This window comes from Channa argus, chromosome 8 (genome assembly GCF_033026475.1).
Source record: "Channa argus isolate prfri chromosome 8, Channa argus male v1.0, whole genome shotgun sequence".
Classification (NCBI taxonomy): Eukaryota; Metazoa; Chordata; class Actinopteri; order Anabantiformes; family Channidae; genus Channa; species Channa argus.
In genome coordinates, this window is record NC_090204.1 from 4567776 (window position 1) to 4591691 (window position 23916).

General features: G+C 39.9%; 1 protein-coding gene across 7 annotated transcripts; it reads left to right on the top strand.

Moving 5' to 3' along the window:
• The first annotated feature begins 9083 nt into the window (after positions 1-9083).
• Positions 9084-23513, top strand: cpeb2 (cytoplasmic polyadenylation element binding protein 2). 7 transcript variants are annotated; one of them, XM_067514121.1, is made up of 12 exons: positions 9084-10450; positions 11694-11963; positions 13697-13787; positions 15619-15669; positions 16776-16802; positions 18262-18435; positions 18550-18639; positions 18799-18917; positions 19008-19122; positions 19384-19565; positions 19790-20019; positions 22255-23513. In XM_067514121.1, exons 1-11 carry the CDS (start codon positions 9506-9508, stop codon positions 20015-20017), a joined length of 2292 nt encoding a protein of 763 aa, XP_067370222.1. In that variant the 5' UTR covers positions 9084-9505; the 3' UTR covers positions 20018-20019; positions 22255-23513. The 7 variants fall into 7 exon arrangements, with proteins under 7 accessions (XP_067370222.1, XP_067370221.1, XP_067370223.1 ...); XM_067514120.1 differs by having other exon boundaries at positions 19790-23513; XM_067514122.1 differs by having other exon boundaries at positions 9085-10450; positions 16779-16802; positions 19790-23513.
• Positions 23514-23916: the final 403 nt, after the last annotated feature.

Here is a 23916-nt window from a genome sequence, read left to right on the forward strand (position 1 = left end):
ATTAACTCGAGCTAAGAGCCTTCTCCAGGCAAACATCCACTTTGTAAACATCGCTCCTATCATTTTTTCTCTCTTGTCTCTTCTTAAGCGGGGGCAGGGAGCAGGAACACGTGGGAATTTCAACCTACTGTATCTAAAGTTTGGACACTAACAATGAAGGCATCATCCCTGATGAGAAGAGCAAGATGGAGTGGGAGGCAAGGCAAAAGGTTATAGTTCAAGGGAAAGAATGAGGGAGGGAGGAACGTTGATGGGAGCCCAGGCTGTGTTAAGGACATCCAGTGCATGTTTTACCCCATCATGTACCCACCTGGGCTCCAGCTAACACAAAATGAATCTGCGATTGGAGACAGGACAGGCCTGCAGGCTCTTTTACATGAGGAACATTTTCATTTTTCCTTTATCAGAGATAAACATACTTAGTTTTCTGATAGCAGTGGTTCAGCTTTTCTAGCCTATCTTCTTTATAGACCCTCCTTTAACCCACTCATTCACTCATCCATTCTTTTTCTTCAAAAGCTCCGTTGGCTCTTGAAAGGGAAAAAAAGCCACAATTAAAAACAGATGAAAGAGGACACGAGTGAAGAGCACATGGCATGTCAGCATCTAACTTCCCCTCATTATCCAATAAGAGAGCAGTTAGTCGACAGCGTCTAACTTCATCCTGTTATCCAGCCAGGGAGCAGCATGTCCGCAGTGCCTGAAATACTCACGGGACAGAGAGACATAAACAAAGAGCAAAGTTTAGATTCACAATCTCTCTCTTGCTCTCCCTCTCACACACACACAGAAGCAGATTCAAACACAACTATGTCCTGGGCCTTTTTAGTGAAACTCTAGAGCGCTGCAGCTCCAGGCATGGTATGCCGATTGTAAACACAGCCATGAGGAGGCAGAGACAAGTGGAGCAGGGTTTGCTCTCCCCACTCTGTTTTCTGTCTGCAGGCTAGAAAAGGACAAACTAGAACAAGCCTTACATCATGTGTAACACAACTCAGATTCACATGTGTACTATTACAGCCGACATGGCTGTAAGTAGATACACTAGCAGCTTTTCAGTTGTGTTTCTGATAAAGGATTTGCTCATCAAGTGTTTTGCTATTGAGTTTTGCTATTAAACCATAATTATAAACCATACCATAACCACAGGTGTTGCTAAGTCAGCCAGGACAGAAAATCCATTAACCTAATTCTAATATTATTTGTTACTGTATTGAAAGTAAAAAGTACTGGATGACTACGTAGAACGCACGAAAGAGGCTTACTGGTTTTGTAATGTAACTCTGTCTCACACATTTGACCTATTGTGAGACAATGGCATGAGCTGCAGGATACAACAGCTGCACCCGAGTTCACACTAGCGTAATATTTTACCCCAACACATGCTTCTCCACCTTGGATAGAAAGGAATAAAATATGTTTATGCTATGGCAGATGCAACATGACAATTGTGTGACATACGACTAAGAAAATATATAAGGTAATTTTATAGAAGACAAGTTTGGTAATTAACATTAAAATGCACTAAAGATGTGTCTTTAGTACTTTTCATCCCGCTGTGAGTTGAGAAAAATTGCAATGTGCTTCACAAACAATCAAGTAATGTATGTAAACTATTTACATACAAAGTTATATTCTATATTGATCACAGAGTAGTAACTTTTTGTAATGCCGAGATAACCATACAAGATTTGGAGAATCCAACTAGTGGGAACATGAGACTTGAAATCAATCCAGTCATTCCTCTCTCTGCTCTGTTACACCATGGCATGCACTGTACAGCCCTTCAGGTATTAGTGCTGTAATATTACAATCAATAAGAAGGAACAAATCACACCAGTCTCGCCGAAATAGACGGGCAAGTCTGCTCAAAAAAACTTCAGGAATGGAGGTTTCTGCGCTGCTGCCAGCTCAGTACTTCTGTATAACACGAGACAGTGATGCATCTTCCCACATTAAGATACATTTTGGAATATATTTATACTTAATAAAAATGTAAAAAGCAAAAAACAATTATGGTTATAATTACAGAGACACAATGTTTCCAACTTTGAGTTTTTCAAATAATCTGCTAAACAAATAGATCATTTTTCACTGCATTGCTTTGTAAGGCCTGTGTTTCTCATTTGTCTGCCAGAGTTTTAAAGACATGGGATTTACTGTGATATTTTACGGTCAAAGAAAAAACAGAAAGCCAACTGGAAACTTGCATCAAGTGTAAATCATGCATTGTAAAAGTGGATACATCTGTAGCACAACAGTTGTATATTAATTCAACATGAGGCATGCACTTGCACTATTTATCCCATCATAATGTTGAGCAAATAATGGGGATGCAAAAGGTGCATTATGGCACAGTGTCCCACAGCTTTAGAGTTTCTGTGATGCTGAGACATTGTGTTGCAATCATCACTGAGACACGAGAAAGCCCAGTGAGGTGCTCACTCTTTATTAGATTTGTTCTGTGGTTGTCAAGGGGATTTTCTACAAAAATACTGAACATCCTGAATGTTTGCTGAGGAGGATTTTAAGTCGGCCCCAAAAGAGACTTTACAGGAAAAGACCATAAAATCCTTTCATAGCACATTCCAGTAACAATATCACAGTCTAATGGAGCACGCCAAGTTTATACCTCTGATATGAAATGTTAGACATGAATGAATTTACTCAGCACACTAACTCACAAAGCCCTGGAGAAAAAACTCATGAACATAAAAATCCAGTTAACTGGCCTAAATAAAATATAATAAAATGCATTAAAAAGATGTTTTCTTGACTTTAATGTGGACACATTAATAGTCAAAGTGTTATTAGAGAGGCTTCAATTCATTCCCTCGTTTCCAAGTGTGACGCCTGTTAAGGCGATATCTAGGGCTGGTATTAGGTATGGAAACACTGCTCCCTCCTGACCAGCAAGGCACACTGCAGCCATTACTGTCGCATCACAGAAAAATCTGTGATTCACATGCTTCTTACAAATCTTACCCTCACAGAGTCATTCAAACAACATAACAACTTTCGGATATATAACACAGTCTACTGAATGTAATGATGATGAAATGTCAAAAAGAACAACAATTGTCAATGAGCATAAATATGGCACATACATGTTACAATGAAATTAGTTCTCCGCATTTAACCCATCCTTAAACCCATCATTAAACAGTGGGCAGCCGCAGAGGAGGCCTGGGGAGCTAGCGCTGAGTGTCTCACGCAGGGACGCACCTGGTGGATAGGCTGGGATTTGATCCGACTAACTTCATCACCCCATCCTGCTGCTCTGCCCATTGAGCTACCGCCACCAAAAGACAGCAACAATGGAAACACATAGAATTTGTGGGCGGGAAGTAATAAAGCCCTATGTACTGTTCTATTCACATTAAAAACTCAAACTTAAGCAATATTTTAAAGGACATTAGGGGATTAAATGAATTTTCATCCGTTCACAATGTTCATGCTCTATCTTCGTAAATTCTTTCCTCCACTTCCAATGTGTGGCAACAATACACTGTATTTTATCTGAGAACAGATTGATTAAAATTCTAATTAACATTTACCATTTCTCCACATTTATAACACAACATAACATATTTCCATAACCTTTCATAAATAAACAATCTGTTCTTAGCTTTAAGCTTTCGATACATTTTTCATGCCACTCTCGTGGTTTAAGATAATTCCTAGAGAAAACTTTTCTGTCAACCCAACATTCCTGTGATAGTGAAAACTACTCAACATTGTTAAACCATGACAGAAATGCTCTGTCATCGAATGGGAAAGAGGCAGTTACCTACTTATCAGACCTGTATCTTTTGTTTGACTGTTACCATCACCTGGCCCGAGGACATTCACAGCTTTGCAGGAGATTTTGGAAAAGACAGAAACTTTCAGTAGACACAGTAGTAAAATTAAGTTTCTATTTGGTGACATTCTGTTACTTATGACAATTCCATAAGAACGGAAAGAAAGTAATTAAGATCAAGACTAATGTAGGTCAATACAGAGCATCAACTTAATCTGTAAAGCAGAAACCCTAAAAGTCTAGAAACAGTTTCAATTAGGACTCTTAGTATTATGATCTAATTACTTTACTACTTATTACTTACATCTATCATTATTGCACAGATTTGAGAACAGACACATGAGAAAAAAATCTCAGTATGTTGTGTAGGTGAAGTTCGTACCACTAAGTGGCAGTAATCCGCTATGCTTGCAGTGGAGCTCCAGGCTTGTCCCCTTGATTGACATAATCTATGCTCACAGAATTTATGGGCAACAAAAGAAAAAGAAAAACAAAATATTTGCCATATTTTTTTAAAAATTCCAAATCATACAAGAGATCCCTACAACCACCCCACACAACATCCAGACAAGTCATTTTTGATCAGTGGTGAAAACATAATATTTCTAACATTATTTTAAACCGTATTTTAAAACAACACACTTATTGACTGAAGAAGAAATTCCCTTCATGATGAAAATTTCAGGTAAGACTGCAAGATTTTCTGGAGCATGCGTTTTTGGTAAGTATTTGTCTATTAAAAACACAGAAATACACTTTACATAGCTAAAACAGAATAATTAATTTAACATTATACTTTGTACACTAAGTTATCTAATTCATCTTCCTTATCTGGGGTGTGAAATAAGTTAGAAAGAACTGTAATTCTTTATGCATTTGTTGATGTACACTTTATTATGTAAATAACATTTAGTAGTCGATATCATTAATGGGCATATGTGAGTGTGTGATGCTAAAGAGTTTACAGTTCATTAAAATCTGTCTAAAGAGAATAAGATGAAAAAAACAGTATAGTCCTAGCTAATTCTGTTGCGAAGGAAGAGTATAGGAACAGAAATGATCATCTGGTTTTCATTAACACCCCTGATCTTCCTACACCTGCTGGCTTCTGAAGACACCTGCCATTTTTGACCTTTGACCCCCAGCTGCAGCTCTGTTCTGGAAACACTTTAAATGCCCCCTGACAATGTATGGAAAACATGCGCAGATGCACACACAAAAACACTCACACAGACACACTCACTCAGACACACACACACAACTAATTGTATTACCTGCAATAATGTAATACATAGACAGACAGGTGCTTTCATTGATTGGATTAGTGTGTGTGTAAGTGTGTGTGCGTTTTTGTGTGTCATCCATGTATTTGTGATCAAATAAACAGCCTATGGAAGCAGAAGGCTACCGGCCGTTATCTATTCATGTGAATATTTGCTGTTACAACAGAGCTCTGCCTTCTGTGTAACAATCAAAGGTAATTCACTCTGAAATTAAGATAACATCCCTTACACAAACACACACATAAACACACATACAAAGCCTAAAGCCAAAAGAGTAGACAGATGTGGTGTTGACAACAATCTCTAGAGAGCACTCGTGGGAATATTGGGAATGGGATCAGTGACAAGAGCACTAGTCATAAGAGCACAGAGGCAAAGGAAACAGGATAAAGTTGATCGAAGATGAAGAACGCGATCATTAATGGAGCACAGGGTTGATCTTTTGAGTTTACTATCCTGCTTAAAACCATACAGTATACAGCCCGACCTGAAAAAGCAGGGTCACACTCTTCCAGACATTAAACATGAGCAAAGCCCGACAGATGTGCCTGACTGTTCTCAATCCTCCAGCCTCGGAGAGAGCAACCACCTAATCAGTCATACACGCCTTCTGCAGTGGGCCATAAAATGCAAATATGTGGCACTCAGTCTGACAGCATAATACCAATCATATATGGGCAGAGTCCTTCGGTGGATTCTGAAGCAATTGTGGGTTGAAGTGGGGATGGTGGGTGTAACCACTGGGGGCGAACCCCCAGTTTGGATAAGAAATAAACTCTTGCAACCATCTGCTCTCACACTATACGTCATTCTGTTTGTAAGTTTGTGACTAATATGGACGTAACATTGTTAGCGGCACCTCTGGCTGTGTGTCTGTGTCTGTGTGTGCGCATGTGTGAGTGAAGTGACTGTTTGCAGAAGCTTTATCAGTCAGCAGCACAAAGAGCTATTCAGTGCCCAAAGAGAGACAACAAAGGGACAATTTAGTGCAACAAAGAAGACACCTCCGTCCTGTAGGTCCATACTGGGTGCAAATCGGAACAAAAACCCTCCTGTGAGCTTAACATTAAAATTGCATTAAAACTGCACTCTGCCATGTCATTATAACCTCAGGCCGAATAACCCCTGTTGTCCACAAGACTTGGTGAACGGGGAAAAAGCTACAAAGTTAAAGGGTCTGTTCCAAAAATTACAAATAAAAAACATTTTTTCCACTTATTACAATATTATACAGAGTTTTGATTGTATTTGTCAGGCTATAGAGATAACAGTTGACAAATTAATAACATCATTTTAAAAATATTTGTATCTGTTTCCCTGGCGAGAAGGCCAACTTTTCATAGGAACCATTACTACTTTGTTCCTACTTTGTACTTTGAAATTTGTTCCAATAAAAACTGCTCAGAGCACGTTCTGCTGATTATTCTTAGTTGTTTTAAGTTGTAAGGACCCACAATTATAAAGTGGTGCAAATGTCATTTTATAATCACCATTTGAATCTTGGTTCCATGGAAGAAAGAAGGTCGATGGCACCTCTGTCCAGTGACATTTTTGAAACACCAGCCCAGTGCTGAATGGCACACATGAGACATACTTCCTGTATGCGGAGAGAGGATTATAAGAGAGTCGCCACAGTTGATGGATATGTCTGTCAAACAGGATGAGCTGATCAATGTCCCCCGCCCAGCATTCAAAAATCCAGAGAGAGTCAAAATGAGTAATCAACCTCACAAAAGATGATGCAGATTACCTGTTGCTATGACAACCGCAGCTGCAGTGTGACAGCCATCCACTCTGACAGAGACCGAAATAGAGCTAGCTTCACAAACAGTGAAATCTGATAGTGCTCAGTGGACCAGGTGCTTCCTAATAACCAACAGTACCAATGTGTGCAAAAACCTGGTTAAAGAAAGGGACTTGCTTTTTTTCTCATACTCTGTGATGCATCCACATGCATGATATATAAAGGTAATATATTTGTACTCATTGGGCATTGATCTGGATACTCCAGAGTGCAGGGGAAATCCAAAGGTTAATATGCAGAACAATACTCAGGTTAGATATTGATGTGTCACATTCTGTATGTGGCAGTGCAGCTTGGAGTCAGAAAATGAACCCCCACCCCCCCAACCCCACCCCCTTTCCGCTCAACACCACCCTCCCTTACAGCCCTCCCACCCCGGTTGACCCCCTCCCCCAGTTCATCATCATCAGACACCAGCAGCTGGCAGCCTGCCCCATTAAACTCCCTCCAGCACTTACTGGGCCAGGGTAATCACTGGTGCTCAGCACCAACCGTGGCCACCACACCTGCCCCCTCACTGGTGGGACTGTCCCATCTGGGATGTTATGATGGGGAATTTCTGAACGGGGGTGTCTTGTTACTTCCCCAAACAGCCCAAGGTGCTGTGAAAAAGAGAAAGAAAATCAAGACATCTGTGATTAGAGTTAAATCTTGTCAATGATGAGATTCATCCTGGGTTTAAACCATGGGAATGTAACCTTCAGAACTGTTGTACATGCAGGAAATCTTCATGAAGTATAACAATAAACACTATGTGTTTCAAAACCAAAAGCTTTCTGTGCTCACACCTGGTACCCTTCCAACAGTCATAACAACAAACTGTAAGCACTCAATCTATAAACATTGTCTGATTATTGGGTGAGGTTATGGAGTTGCCAGTGCTTTTGTGATCAGGTGGTTTTGATTTAAACGGGTATTGTATAGGTGACAATGCCGGGTGGAAAGCTGTGTGTAGTTTGTGCTGAGATAAGCTATCGTCATTAGCAGAGACCAGATGGCAGGTTGATCAAGCACATTGCTTTGCTACTCTGGTATCTGTCTTGCTCATTAAAAACCACATTCACACACAGAGAGTCCAATGATTTATTCTATTTCAGTCTTGAGAAAGAGAAAGGAACCTTGTCTGCATATGTTATACAACAAATAAGCCCCTGTGTCCACACCAAAGGCCCTGGACTGACACAACCTTAATTTAAAACAGCAGCTGTAACTGGGCCTTTCAATGCAAACAAGAAAGTGAAACTTGAGTGTTGCTGATTTGCATCTTCCCAGCTGATGGTTGTTCTCTATTTTTCACATACATAAAACTAATCTACTTCTCTTCTGCTGGGGGACCACTTACAACCCCGTCTATTGTTTTTTGTTTTTTTTGTGTGTGTGTCAATATTTCCCAAACACAAATGAAATGTCAGATGGTGACGTTCTCGTTGTTTCCCGCAAGCATCTACCATAGTTCACATGGTTGGGTTGTTTGTCACTTTTGAGTTCATAACAGGCGTTGAAGATTCATCTCCCGTGACACAACTCTGACACTATATTTAGCTGCTGGCGTCTGTGCGTAAAGTGACGCTGCCAAAGACGCGCTCACAATTGGTTGTGAACTGAATACTGACAGGCAGACGCCTCAAAAGAAGGTTTTTATTTATTTTTTATTTGTTTGTGAGTTAATGTAGAATGTGCCACAATGTAATCTGCTTAGATTTTATAGAAAACTTAGGAGCAAAGAATCTCATCACAGAACACTGGGACACGATTACAGTGCGACATAAATTCGGACGTTTCGCACCATATATTTAGCGGGAAGTACAATCAAAGAAGTGTCTCTACGATGTATGACCCACCAGTCAATTCTGCTTAAAATGTACATATGGACATGAGACGTGCCGGATACATATGGCAAAACATATGACTCCATGGGGCTACTATCGCGTCATTACAAACTCATAATGAGAAACAGACTCGCGGTCTCCGAGGGGAACATTAAAGCCATGTTGCGCTGTAATTGCTCTCACCGTCTAACTCATCCTACAGTAGGGGCTTGGTGAGGGTGTAGGCCTACTGCACTTTATGAATAATGAAAACGTGACGTAAACAATGCGGTCCTCTTTGCAGCTCGAGCTCGAGGCGGGAGCAGTGAGGCGTGACGCGGCCGTGACGTGGATTCTGTCGGGGATCTTTAATCCTCTGCCGCAGCAGCACAACCGGTAACCAGAGGAGGGGGTTGCACGGTCAGAGACTAATGGTCCGCACAGGCTAGGCTAGCCCACCACAAGGCCGAAATAGCTCGGTCTTTACATAGATGATAATATCAACGAGTAAAACAGGGTTCAGGACGACAACGAGCCGACTACACGCATAGGCCAGACCCCCTCCTCTCTATCTCTGCCTTTAGCCTGCAGTCTGGTCAAAGACATATTCCTATTATAGAAGCCTCAATTGGGATTGAAATATATATTTTCCAACGCATATCGGTGTATTTGCAACATTTGAAAGCCGACTGACGTATTGCTTCGCCGCGTCCTACCGGTTTCCAACGGCCACTTTGCTCCCGGTTCGCCCTATAGCAGCGTCGCCTCGTCCCTGCTGTTCCTGTCAGCTGCTGCGCATCAGCAAAACATGCAGGATGAGCCTGTGGGGGTGACAGCCACGCATTTACCCCAGTCGACCGAGGATAAGGACAGCCACGGCCGCACGGCCAGCGAGTCCTGGAGGCAGCCGGACCAACCTGACAACCACCACGACAGCCAGGTGAGCTCTCTGACGCCGGGTTATAACGATCTGCACCAGAAAATAGCTTTTCGCTACTTCGAGCGAGCTCATTTTTGCACGACGCAGTCTATCAGTGACCTTCAGTACAGCCGAAAAATAAAGCAGCAGTTAAGTCAGCACACTGAGATCAGCCCTACAGAATCACCCCCACCCGAGGGACGTTTCAGTCACCTGCCGCAGAGGCAGCCCTTCTCCAAGCCCGACCCCAGTCCTGCTGACCCCAGCAACTCTCCAGTGAAAGGGGCTGAAGCCGATGCTGCGTCGCCATCGCCCACTTCCGTAAATCCAAGCAAGATCCAAATGGACTCCCCTATCGCCCACCACATAAATAACAGCAATGGCAGCAGCAGCAGCACCGGCAACATGTTGTCCGGAGGTCTCGGCGCCGCTTTTCCGAACCTCCCCACCCAGGAGATGCAGAGCGCCAGCGGAGGCTCGTCGTCACCTTCTCTCCCTGGGTTTGGCACCCCCTGGTCCGTCCAGACTAGCTCATCGCCCCCTCCCGCACCAAACTCCATCAATCCCATCCACGCGAACACCGTTAACCAGATGCCCAACACGGACTCTGATAACAGCTTCTACCCAGGTATCCCCTCCTCTATCAACCCGGTCTTCTACCAGAGTTTTTCAGCTAATCCGTGCGCCGGGATTAATGTGCAGGGCTTCAGCGGTCCATTCTCGCCCCAGATAAATGTCCCTCAGCAGACGCAGAGTCGCAGATCTGTCAGCCCTCAGATGCATCCACAGCACGGCGCCTTCCTCCAGCAGAGAAACAACTACAACCAACATCAGGTGAGCTCATATTAAGCATATTGTCCATCACAAGAAGGTGACAGAGGAGGATGGCAGGCTGGCTCTCTTATGTATCCTTCCCACTACCTAGATTCCCATAGGATGGATAGGTAAAGAGCATCTTGTGACAACGCAGAAAAAAAACATGGCCTTAGGAGTCCTCTCTGTGTGTGTGTGTGTGTGCGTGTGGGCGCACTATGCAGCCGTGGTCTATGAAGGATAAATAGTCCTTTTTTCTTTATAATGCATTTACCATGTCCCCTGAATAGGCTGAAGTCACTTCTCTTGAGGCAAAGAGAGGGAGGGGTGAACAGGGGAACAAGCAGGCATCACTGAATCTAGCTGTTGTTCTCTTCTGGAAGCTGGCAGTGGGATGCAGTCACATGGCCCTGGACCATCCTATCTTGTGGTTCACTCAGTGGAAATACAAAGCCTGGCAGGGTTTGGTGTCCTAAATAGATGTTTACTTGGGTGAAAAGAAAACATGTAGAGTCACTTAGTGATGGTGGTGGTTCTGTGTGTGTGTTTTTGTGTTAATAGGTAGTTAGGAAGCCCTGAAGAAAGACAAACAAAAGCAGTGGGAGCTTACATGAAGCTTCAGATTATGCAGTAGTCTTAGGGTAGTAGCCTTTGGCTTCATGTTTCTGATGTGATTTGCACAATGGGTGTGTTTACACACGTATGTGTGTGACTGCTGTTAAAATGCATCTGTGGTGTTGCTATTTCAGTGATTTTAACCCCATGCTCTAAATATGAGAGCTATGTAAAGTTTTTTTTATGAGACATCCAACGGCAAACAACCATGTTGGCCCCACCATCAATAAAGGAGAGCATTGCCCAATCATAGTTTTTAGTTCTTATTTTATTATCTGTAAAAATGCCTTTTTTATTCACTATCCACTATACAAACAGTGTAAACCAGTAAATTTGACATATTCACATAGACCAGGTTCAGGCAGAGAGAGTGTGTAACTTACACGGTGTCACGGTGCATGAGGTACTTAGTATAAGTCTTAAAGCCCCTAAATCTTCTTATCTACCCACCCATTGCAGGAGCCGATCAGACTGGCCAGTGGCTGATGGAGAGAAAGGATAGGGTAGAATGACAAGATCTGACGAAATCCGAATGAAATCGTAAAAAAAAAAAAGAAAAATGTACAGAAAATGGTTTACACACCCTTTCTAACCTTCTATCTTTCCATCTTTCCCCCATGTCCATGTCCTCTCCCTGATATGTGTGCAGCCGATGGTGAAGCCTTCTCCTTGGGGCAGTCACCAGGGGAATGGTTGGGGCTCTGGGGGGATGTCCTGGGGCCGGGACCATCGCAGAGGTAGTAGCATGGGCGTACCTGGCTCAGTCAGTCATGTTTCACCCCTGAAGAAGCCCTTCTCAAGCAACGTCATTGCTCCTCCCAAGTTCCCACGCTCTGGAGCACAACTGGGGCCCAAGTCCTGGATAGAGGAGAATATGTTTCGCACAGACAGCAACAGCAACACATTGTTGCCCCTGCAGGTACATGTTTTTTGGTGTTCCCGTGGTGGCTTGTGTTGATGGTTTCATAAAATAATTGGTTTGCATGTGTGTGTATGTGTAGTGGTTATTATAAGGGTTTTTGTTTTTATGTTGCCGTGTGAGAATCAGTGGCTTTAAAATTTGGGAACAAGCAGAATTTACAAAGCAGGGCCAGAGTCCAGGCGAAGAATAAGCAAATTACCCTACTGAGTATCAAAACGCCTTTTTTGTCATTTCGTCCACAACAACATCACAAAGGGATTTGATCACATGATGTTATACAAATCATGTAGGATTTTCTTTCACTATTTTTTTAATGTTGGGAAATGGTGTGTGCTGGTATGTTGTAATGGATACTAGTATAATAACACATTATACTAACTTCTAATATGAAAAGATTATTGTGACTCATTAAAAAATGATATCACCTATATACTGTTGTCACCTAATGGAGCTCACACTGTTGCTATGAGCTCAAATTATTAGTGGTATCAGCGCCAAGAAGTACAACGCTTCCTATTCCAGGAAACAGGCCTGACTCCATGGATTGTTAATTTCCATAAACAGTGTCTGATCCAGAATTTTTCAGATTCCAAGTCTTTTCCTTCCTTCCTTTCTGTTTAATGTTTGGTAGTCAATGACATATTGTATCTCTGCTGTGTCATGTTTTTAACATCTCACAGAAGTGATGTGTTTAGTTTTATTTATTTAATTAATTTATTTTATATCAAGATAAGGTTATCTGGAAGTTGAGTCATGTCAGCTGAACTTGTGTCTTGTTAGTTCAAAACCTTTCACTATTTATCCAAGTGGCTTTTTCACATCTTATTACTGAAAAGAGCTGCTTTGCATAACAAGGGAAATTCTATTCACTGCTTTTGTACCGATGTGATGACATTTATTTGCATACCTAGGATAATAACACCAAAATCATCTGCTCAAAAAATAAATCTTGTTCTTTGATTTTTGATAAATCAGTTCTGTTGAGTGCCAATTTCAGTGCCCAGTAACATAGTTATGGTTAATCACTGATTAAACATATGAAGGACTAATGAAGCAGAGTGTCAAGTTTTTTTACCTGGATTATTTCCGTAACAAATGCTCCATTAACAGAATAGTTAATAGCAAATTTAACTCTTCACCTTCTGTTCTTTACTAAATATAACAATAAATACAACACACAGGAAGTCTACAACCCTTCAAAGTGTATTGAATTGACTTCTAACTTGCTATTATGTTGGGTGTGTTAGATTAGGTTATGTGCACTGTGCTATGCTAGTCACTGGAATACAGTATAACTATACGAGTCTGTCATAGCTGGTGATTAAGAGGAACTACTTCACTGGAAGAGCAGATGAGCTCATAACCTCCATATCAACTCTCCGGCTAAATGCCACCCCTGGTTTTGGTTTCCATTCTCTTTCTGTCTGTATCTGGGAACAAGTCCAGTGATCCTGGAGAATCAGTTGTGTAGACTCCCTTCAAACATACCTTTGGACTCTTAATGCGAATAAATATGGAAAGAATGTTAATCCAAACGTGAGCTACTCACACATAAAACTCTTACATGTTAAGCCAAATACCAGGACCTAAAGGCGTTTTTTCTCATCAGCCAGTCACAAAAAAGGGTTTGAAATGTGAGAAATTAGTCATGCATTGTGACCTGCATTTGTTTTGTCAGCTCCGACTTTAGATGGTTTAAAAACTTACACCTGTGATTTTTTTTTCCACAGGATCGCTCCAGAATGTATGACAGCCTGAACATGCACTCCCTGGAGAGCTCTCTGATTGACATCATGCGAGCTGAGCAGGATCCAATGAAAGGTAAGACTGCCTTTTCTCCCTTCAATTTGTGTGTGTGTGTGTGTGTTCAGAGAGGAAACCTATAATCATACAGAATGACTGACAGGCCCATTGCTCCCAGAGCTGTGTTGTTTTTCCACACACCAGCTTATTTTCTCCCCGCTGAGGGCTTAGTACTTCTGCCACCAGCTGCACATTTACTGCACATGACCTTCCAGCTCTCATCCTGTTGCTGCTTAACCTGGGCAGCATGCAAAGCCGAGTAAGGAGTGGAGGAGAGAAAGTAGAGCAAGAGACGAGAAACAGTGGTGCGTTTCTGTGCCGTCGATGTCTCTAATTAGTAACAGATGTTTTCCGACAGATGAGACACGAGCATATCACACATGAGTTACCGCATATGCAACATGTTTCGTACATAGTCCTGGATTTCTGTTAAATTATTCCTTGTGGTCTCGAGGCAGTGGTGATAAGGGAATGTTCTGTACTGTGACACTGCCCTGGCCTCCTGGGCTCAGCTGCTGGACATCAGAGGAGCAGTGTCAAATAACTGCACCGTTCTTACACTGCCCTCTTTGAGACGGCTTGCTTGTAGCTCACTTACAGCCTCACAGACCAGTTACACTCTCATTTTAAAACAACCTAGAAGTAACAACACTGATAAACCAAACTACAGTTGTTACTTGTTGATCAGTAATATCATAAAGACCCTGCTAAAATCTGAACCCGCGACCCCCTTTGTTGGGCGAGTTTCTTGTTTTTCCTGCCTGAGCAGATGGAGAGGACATGGGCCAGTGTGCACAGCAGAGAGAAGGGGATCAAGACTAATTTTAGATGTGATCACACTTTCACACACTGTGTATGACAGCCAAGAGAGGAGATGGGAAGGAAAGAGGGTTGGCACTGACATTTATAGCATTTACATGGCTATCACAACGGTGTGCTCCGGCTAGCAGTTTCAAAACACAGGACCCGATACACCATAATAGAAGTAAAAAATATGTACTCTTCTAATTAGCATTAAATGAGAGGCTCTATTTATAATTCATGAATATCTGACCTTACTAACAATTAACGGGTACAATGCAAAACTGTGCAACACTATACCAATATTTCATGGTGTTGTCTTATTTTTTATCAAACTCTACTATTATAGTATGACAGGATGCAACATATAGCAGCTTAAACATTATTATAAACCAGAACAAACTTGATTGGCCTGTAAGGCAAGACACAAAGATGTGTTAAAAAGATGTATTGAAAGCATTTTCCTGAGATCACAGGAACATGTTTCTTTCACCCTGCAGTCTAAAATGCAAATATATTGTGTCCAAAGTAAGAATAACAGTGAATATGTACATTTAAGAAGGAGATTTAAGGCATTTCTCTGTAAAAAATAGTTATCCATTAGCTTTTTTTTGATCAATTTACTATTAATCAACTAACTGATTATCTATCAAATAGTTGTAGCCATAAATAAAATAGAATTAGGCATATATTGCCTTTTAGGTCAGCGTTTAATACATTTATAACCTATATGTCATAAACATGTGATTCCTCCTGACTGGCAGCCCTAACTGGTCAGAAACTAGATCACATCATGTTGCAGGTGGAGAGGTCACAGCGTTTTAGTTTTTGTGTTCTAACACATTTACAGTCTGACACTGTAGTGGTGTATATATGTGCATGTCAGTGTGTTTTGTGCATATTCTCACTCCCTTGTACACACATTGGCCTCAGCCATCTTCCATCTGCTGTGTGTCTCATCCCTGCGTGTGTGTGTGTGTGTGTGTGTGTGTGTGTGTGCGCGCGCGTGTGTGTGTGTGTGTGTGTGTGTGTGTGTTTCTCACGTCAGGCCGTGTGGGATGCCCTAACCCCGGGGCTGAAGGCCTACTCATGCTCAATGGTAATTATCTCTTAGCACCATCTCCCTCCAATGTGTGTCTCCAGCTCTCATGATGCTTTCACTGATCCTCTTTAGCACTCAGTACCTGTTATTCTAGATTTTATTTTTTTTGACAAATTCATACAGTACAGTATTTTGTTATTTGGTCCTTTTCCATCAGTGTATGTGTGATATTTTGTGTCCTTTTTAATTAGTTTTCGTAACAAACTCTTCCATACTAATACTATCTCATAGTGCTCATGTGAGAGTGTGTTTGTTATACGAAATCACATGAGGACATTTAATACACTACAAACAGTAGCCTACTTTTTTTTATCCTCATTGTATCCCTGCAGATGTTTTTTACCCTTGCATGTGCACGCAAATCATGTTAGTGTAAAAAAAATCTTGCTGTATGAATCTCAAAAGAACCCAAATCTGGGTCAGACAGCATTAGCAAATAATTATTAGCATGTGATCATTATTAGTTGTAGTGCTGTCCGGTAATTGTGGTTTCCTTTTCACACCCAGCATTAAGAAATTCCTTTTTTTTTTTAGCTGTTAGAGGCAGTTTGTGGCTCATGTCTTTAAGGCCCTACATGTTGTTGTGGTGAACTTTGTTTTTCATCCAGGGCTTTCAATGGAGCTGGACCCTGACAAATGTATTTTTTTAGACTCTGAGTGGCTCCCCTTCTTTCTGGCAACTGCTATGGAAAAAGGATATTAGCTTTTCAGAGAAGGGATTTTTTTTCAGTGCTGGGCACTGCTAATAGTATTATAGTGTTATGTAGCTCTACCTATCTATCTATATATCTATCTATCTATGTATCTAAATATTATGTTTTCATACACAAGTTTTTTAAATATGCACCTTTGCCTGTCTGCTCTGTCTTAATGTCTTCAATAAAGGAGAGACTGGAAAAGAGAAAGAGAAATTATAAACGTTGCTCGGGGTCTCTTGCTCCAAGCATTTTTTTCTGTCTGACAGCTTTCTTGACACTGACTAAACTGATTTGAATAAAGATCATTCATCATCATAAGATAACAAATCTAAGTTTTAAAGGTTAAAAATACCCTTTGAGAAATGTCTGCAATGCTGAACCCTGTACTCTGTATTTCTCTACAAGCAGCCAGGAGCTTTGGGAGACGTCGAGGTAAACTCAGCTTTCAACAACATGTCTGTTTCCTTGTGGCTTTTAGACCCTTGTGGGATGCTTTATTGCTTAAATGGATACCAAACTACAGAGGCCTCAAGTCTAAAATTCAAATTGTTTTTATGTTTTTAAGAACATCGTGATTTGTCATATTGTTGTTACAAAATTATTAAGGTTAGATTTTGCAGATAAATCATTAATGGATATAAAAATTAGAACAACAATGGCTTATAGTTGTGTTGTTTAAGAATCTAGACATGCATGATGTTAAGAGTTTCAGCTTTGGTCATGTTTAGTTGAATCGACTTGGCAGTTGTGCTTGTGCTCGATGGAACCTCAGAGTGTTTAACAAATATGTAAAAATTACTCACACTTATGCTAACAAACTATATGTAAAGTAATTTCCTCTGTAATTTTTACTGGATAGAAGCAATTTTACTTCAGAATGTCTTTTTTTCGAAAGTCAAATTTATGTTGTCATTTTTTCCAATGACACTTTTATTTTATGTCAATTTTTATTTCCTATTCTCCCTTTTTATCCCCATTCAGATGTCAGATACCCTAAAGCCCCAGGGCTCCCTTCAGTTATCAAGCTTATCAAGGATGTAGTTTTCTCAAATGTGCTATAGTTATGCTGAAATATACATCTAGTAAAAAGGAGGGGAGAGGAAATGACCAATATTATGAAATGTGACATTTTGAAATAAAAAGTGGCATGAAATATGTGTTACTTGGGAAAACATATTAAAAACATAACTTTAAGAAAATAGCATTCTAAAATAAAAATGACTTTTGAAAAGGGACCTTTTGAAATCAAAATCAAGAGAAAAAAATTAAATTATTTTAAATATAAAATAAAGATTATTTATATATACTGTATACTGTATATATATTTGTTTCTTATGATAAACAATAATGGGTTGACTTCTAATAATTTATTCATTAATTCATGAATACAATTAATTTTATAACTTTTTAAATTTTATTAATGCTCATTAATAAAATTTTATTTGTTGTATAATTGTTTATCTATTTAATATTGAACACTTTGGGACTCCATACTCCTCTGCAATTTTGTTAAAATTTCTGTTCCACATAACCTGCTTTCATACGCCTGCTTTATCAGCCACACTGCTCAAAATGGAGCACACATTATTGCGTGACCCGGCCTCAGACCTGTAAAAACTAAATTGCACATAATCCCCACTTTAAGCTGGTGCTTCATCTCATAACCACTCACTATAAAACTGCAATCAAATAGATTTTTCTAGATATTCTCTCATCTGACCGTGTCCTTGTCATCACAGAGATATAAAATTCTATAAAGAAGAGGCTGGTTCTGTAATTAGTCTGGGTTTATATATATATGATTTGTGAATGTTTTTGCTTGAGAGTGTTAATAGAATAGTTGAGATTTGATCTAACCTTAACTGACTTTTTTACTTTGTTTATCTATCAGGCCATTCCTCACTCTTTCCTATTGATGACAATCTCCTCGATGACGGTCATGGCAACCAAGGCATCCCAGGTGTGCTTGGCTCCCCCAGCTGCTTCCCCCACCAAAACGGGGAGCGTATTGAGCGCTTCTCTCGCAAGGTATTTGTGGGAGGTTTGCCCCCTGACATTGATGAAGGTGAGAGCTCTTTTAATTTAGAATTTTATGACTGCATTATACTAACGGGCATTCGGTTGAATAAAGCACATTCTCCTTACCTGTCTATTGTTCCTTTTTTTCATTCTCGCCTAGATGAAATAACCTCAAGCTTCCGCCGCTTTGGTCATCTGGTGGTGGACTGGCCTCACAAAGCAGAAAGCAAATCCTACTTTCCACCTAAAGGTATTGGCAAAAGCAGCCAGCTCATTGATTTATGCCTGTTGAATAGCATGTGCATAGAGCTTGACTGGTGTGAAGCCATGATGCTAATAATTAATAAGCAAGAGCAAGAACATATGTGTTTATTGTCTAGACTGAGGTTTACATTTGTGTGTTTTCTAGGATATGCCTTCCTGCTGTTCCAGGAGGAGAGCTCAGTCCAGGCTCTGATTGAAGCCTGCATGGAGGAGGATGGGAAGCTCTACCTGTGTGTCTCCAGTCCCACCATTAAAGACAAACCAGTGAGCTCCCACAAAAAAGACAGTTCCACAGTCATTGAAAGATTTCCTAAGCGAGAAAGTTGATTGAATTTTGTTTGTCTCTGGCTTCAGGTGCAAATTCGACCCTGGAACCTGAGTGACAGTGATTTTGTGATGGATGGATCTCAGCCCCTTGATCCGCGCAAAACCATTTTTGTGGGAGGTGTTCCCCGTCCTCTGAGAGCAAGTAATTACACCCAATTTGTTATAACCACACAGTTTCATCTCAGATTCAGATTGGTATATTATAATGAAGATTCAGATTTCTGTTTCACTAACAGATGGTAACAAATTGATGATCAGCTGGGGGTTTAATGTGCATGATTGGTGTATCTAAGTTTAAAATTCGCATCTGCAACTACAGTCTGAGTTTCTCTCTTCCTCCCTCTCTCGTGCAGCCCTCCCCTTCACTAACCTAAAATTTTATTTCTGCTCACTCTCTGACTAGTTGAGCTGGCCATGATTATGGATCGTCTCTACGGCGGGGTCTGCTATGCAGGAATTGACACTGATCCAGAGCTAAAATACCCGAAGGGTGCGGGGCGAGTGGCCTTCTCCAATCAGCAGAGTTACATCGCAGCCATCAGTGCGAGATTTGTCCAGCTGCAGCATGGTGATATTGACAAGAGGGTACAGCCTCCTTTTAATTAACCTTTCCCAGATTTCCTGTTTCACATTACGTGTATATGACCATCATTATGAGTTGATATCTACATACAGTATGTATGTGATGATGAGTGAAGGCTTATTACGGCCTAATACTATTTCACATAAGAGCTGGCCTTTAATGAACATGCACATTTTACTGTAATTACTTACCAAGTTTTCGTGTCTTCTTCAAAACATGCATGCAGGTGGAAGTGAAGCCCTATGTACTGGATGATCAGCTGTGTGATGAGTGCCAGGGTGCACGCTGTGGAGGGAAATTCGCTCCCTTTTTCTGTGCTAATGTCACTTGCCTGCAATACTACTGCGAATTCTGCTGGGCCAACATCCACTCCCGTGCCGGGCGGGAATTTCACAAGCCCCTTGTCAAAGAGGGAGCTGACCGGCCGCGCCAGATTCACTTCCGATGGAACTAGAGGTGTGACCACATCCATGCTGACACAGAGAGAAGGGAAGTAAAACACTGGCTAACAGGAAAAGGAGCATTGCTCTGCCTCGCCTGCTCCCAAGCAGTATAATCTAATACATAACACTATACAGTATATACTACATATATCGATATATCTTTTGTAGCAGCCAATCACCACAAGCCTCAGTTTTTCACCAAAACATCACTCACATCTCAGGCTCTGACAACTCTACAACTTTTTTGTGGTACTTTCATCTTTTCTAAGTGGAGATTTAAAAAAGATTTAAAAAGATTGATTTTTGTAGGTTTATATTATTATTATTATTATTATTATTATTATTATTATTATTATTATTATTATTATTATTATTATTATTTTTGTATGTGAGATTTAAAGTAGATATGGGAATGTTTTTGCATGGGGGCAGCTTGTCTGTCTGTCTGTCTGCTGCTAGCCACCCCACAGTGTGTGTAGTGCACCTCAGTTCTCTAACATTGATGCCTGCCCCAGGTCATTAACCAAAGGTAGCAAAAAGATAGGAAACATAAAATTGGTAAATTTCTGCCGCAAAAACAAACTGTTCTTTGTTTATGTTTTAATGTTGCCATGGGCTCTTTCTTCTTGTTCGAGAGTTTATTAAAAAACGGATGATGGGTTTATTTCTGCGCTCATACTGACCCATTGAGTGATACCTCAAAATACAAAACCTGGTCTCTGCTAACTGTATTCAACATTTATACTTAAGCTATTTTAGAAGCTTTGCTGCTATATATACATATATATGAATAGATGTGTAGGTATTATATTTAATGCCATTTATAAACCAGAATCATGTAAAATGAAATGCAGTATACACTCAACCACTAATGGCCCCCATTGCTGTGGAAAGAGTTAAAGTGCATGTTATGACAATAGCTACAGAACTAGCATGCAGGGTAGATGTGTGAGAAAATACACTTTTAAAAAAATACAAAAAAACAAATCACTGAAAGCATAATTAAAAGACAAGACGTAAAAAATATCTAGTAGGATGACCATCTAGTACAGATGCCTACAAAGGGGAAAAAAATCAGATGAAGCTGAATTAAAAAAAAACAAAAAAACGTATTTAAACTTGCATGCATTGATGTTTCTCTGTTGTTTGATCTGTTTACATACTTACAAGTGATGTTGGTTCTACTGTTAACTTAGTGGAGGCCATCATTTTGTGACATGGTGGCCAGTATGGCAAAAAAACCTGTCGAGAACAGAGTGGTGTTCAGTGGTTTGTGCATTGTCTCTGTGCTGTGTGACTGTTGTTAGTGTAGACTGAGGCTCTAGTTTAGTTACCAACACATCATGTAGAGGAGATTTAAAGCATCAAAATGAATTTGCCGTCACCCTTCCTGTCCTGTATGTTTGTATGGTTCCAAAGGTTAATCTGACACAGCAAAGCCCTGGCAGACCAAATGCAACGACTCGATCACTCCCAAGGGAGAAGTGTGTTAATAAGCATCCTTACAACATCTCTTTGCAAGACGTCTTATTTGGTAAAGACTAATTGAAGCAGCCTTGCTGTGTGGCTTCAGCTACATGAAACTGTAACCCAGTGACTGGATGATTTAATACCCCCATGTGTCTGAACCATGTCCTTATAACAAGGATGATGACACTTGGCCTCTTGGCATGCTAAAGGTCATATTCTCTTCCCTTTGTTTGTGTGTTTGATTTCCAACACAACCCTGGGAATACTTTATACTTAATAAAACTATTTAGGGACAATCTTTCTGTGAGGATGGTGGCCAAGCTGTCCATTTGGTACTGTAGTGTGTGTCGCTCTGTGTTGTTGTTGTTGTTTTTGTGTTTCAAGCCCTGGTGTGTGCTCTTCGTTATTGCTGTCAGGCATCAAGTGTGTACTGTTAAAAAATCTTAATGATACTTATAGTTGAGTCATATATTTACATTTTTTCATGTCAATTACTTACCCATCACTGGTCCTTCAATATGTTTTTATAATATATATGATGCACTACTTTTCTATCTCCCCACTCATTTTTCGGCTTATCCACACCCTGAAGTAATTTCAATGCAGAGGTGGATCCCCTGAAACTCCCTCTCTCTATTTATAGTTCAACAGATGTTATTCAATTTTATTTTTTCATGATTAGTTATTTAAGATGTAGCATGAAGCCGTGGTCTTAAGTTATCTAGGTTCTCTATGAATAGAAAACTAATCCTATATTTTCTAATATATTCTGATGTAGTATGGCTGACATGAAGGGGCAGGAGACAGAATGCTGTCGCACGATGGCTCTCCCATCGTCCCTCGTTGCTTTAGTTCTCAGTATGTGCGATGCGAACATGTTTGGATATCGTCACCTGTAACACTTGACTCGTGCTGTTTTGTGAGGTTCTATTTTCTATGTTAAACACTGTTACTTTGTTCTGACCGTGTCTTTGCTTTTGTAAAAATCATATTTATTTCACTATTTTTGTAGACAAAAAAACAATTTGATTTTGATTGTATTTTTCTATTTAAATAGGACTATTATACAATTTCCCCCCAGTGCTATTTATGTCTAAAAGTTCTGTTCAAAGACAAAGAATCATGTCATTAGTAACAACATCAAAGTTTTGATATACACTTGATTCTTATTTTGATACACATGACACATTTCATTTGAAGGAAGGCAACATGAAGGTTTTATTATATTCTTGGAAGACACTTGAGATTCTCCCCTGTTGCATCGAGGCCCCAGCTGCCTGTCCTCGTAGATGCTCTGAAACTTGAATATAACACATTTTGAAAGGCTGACTAACCTCAAATCTGTGTTGTGATGTGCAATACTGTTTCTAATGTTTGTATAAAAGTAAGAACAACAGTGTAAACCTTTTTAATGCAGATTTATTTTTTTCATTGCATATTTTGCAGATTTCTGATCCACAGTGTCATTTTTTTACTGTCAGAAAAATAAACCCCGTTTTTTCATTGCAACTATTTTTAAATCCAGATATCTTTGTACTGATGTAAATGATTGTAGTTATTTTGGATAGTGTTTTGCTAACAAAAGGAGAGACTTTTTCATGCATATTTCTATTTCATTTCATCTTGTTTTATCCCACTTTTTATTTCATTTAATAGAAGCAGAATTGTTGGAATAATTTTTCCATATGTAAATTTCATTGCTATTATTTTGTATTTTTATGTGGAAATACACTATATATAATTTTAAGATGCTAATTGCTAAGATATTATTTTGAGTTGAATTATTTTTAAAGCTAAATATTTGTAATATTATTGTTAAAGTGACTAATTTCTAAATCACTGTTTGTGTACAGATTCACAAAAGTGGTTTATGAGGTGTTTGGATTGTAATTACTCAATGGTTCTTTGATATGCAAAAATGAATATTGTGTTTATTTTTATTTTTGTTGGTTTTGTATTTAAATGGGGTGTTGATTGCAATCTTTTTTTCCCCCGTTTCACTTCCTGAATAAAGACCCATTCTGTTTGGACACAAAATGGCTGCCCCCAGTACTGTATGTGTTTCTTTTTGCTCTTAAAGTCGTCTAAGTGCTCTGCAAAGCACAGGAAATAATAATTTAAAAGGTGAAAACAGTGAATTATCTCTACAGGTACCACACAAGACAGTTACAGTCCAGTGTTTTATATCACTGTAACTAAATACTAACTACTAAAATGTTTGTCTCCACTAAATTTGTAATTAAATTATTGCAAGTTGCTTTGCAGATCAAGACTACATAATGTAAAGTAAACTGTATTAATGTGAAGCTACTCCCAACATGTACGCTGTTAGTGTGTGTGTGTGTTTGTGTGTTTGTGTGTGTGTGTGTTTCAATAATTTTATTCCATGCATTATTCTTTGCATTATTCTATTTGTGTATGAGCTGATAGCCCTTACTGT

Excerpts from the sequence above, each read along its gene's own strand:
- cpeb2 (XM_067514120.1), top strand. The coding sequence starts at position 9,506 with ATGCAGGATGAGCCTGTGGGGGTGACAGCCACGCATTTACCCCAGTCG. Across the intron at positions 18,640-18,798 it reads ATCCTACTTTCCACCTAAAG|GATATGCCTTCCTGCTGTTC; the intron begins GTATTGGCAAAA and ends TGTGTTTTCTAG. Across the intron at positions 18,918-19,007 it reads CCACCATTAAAGACAAACCA|GTGCAAATTCGACCCTGGAA; the intron begins GTGAGCTCCCAC and ends CTCTGGCTTCAG.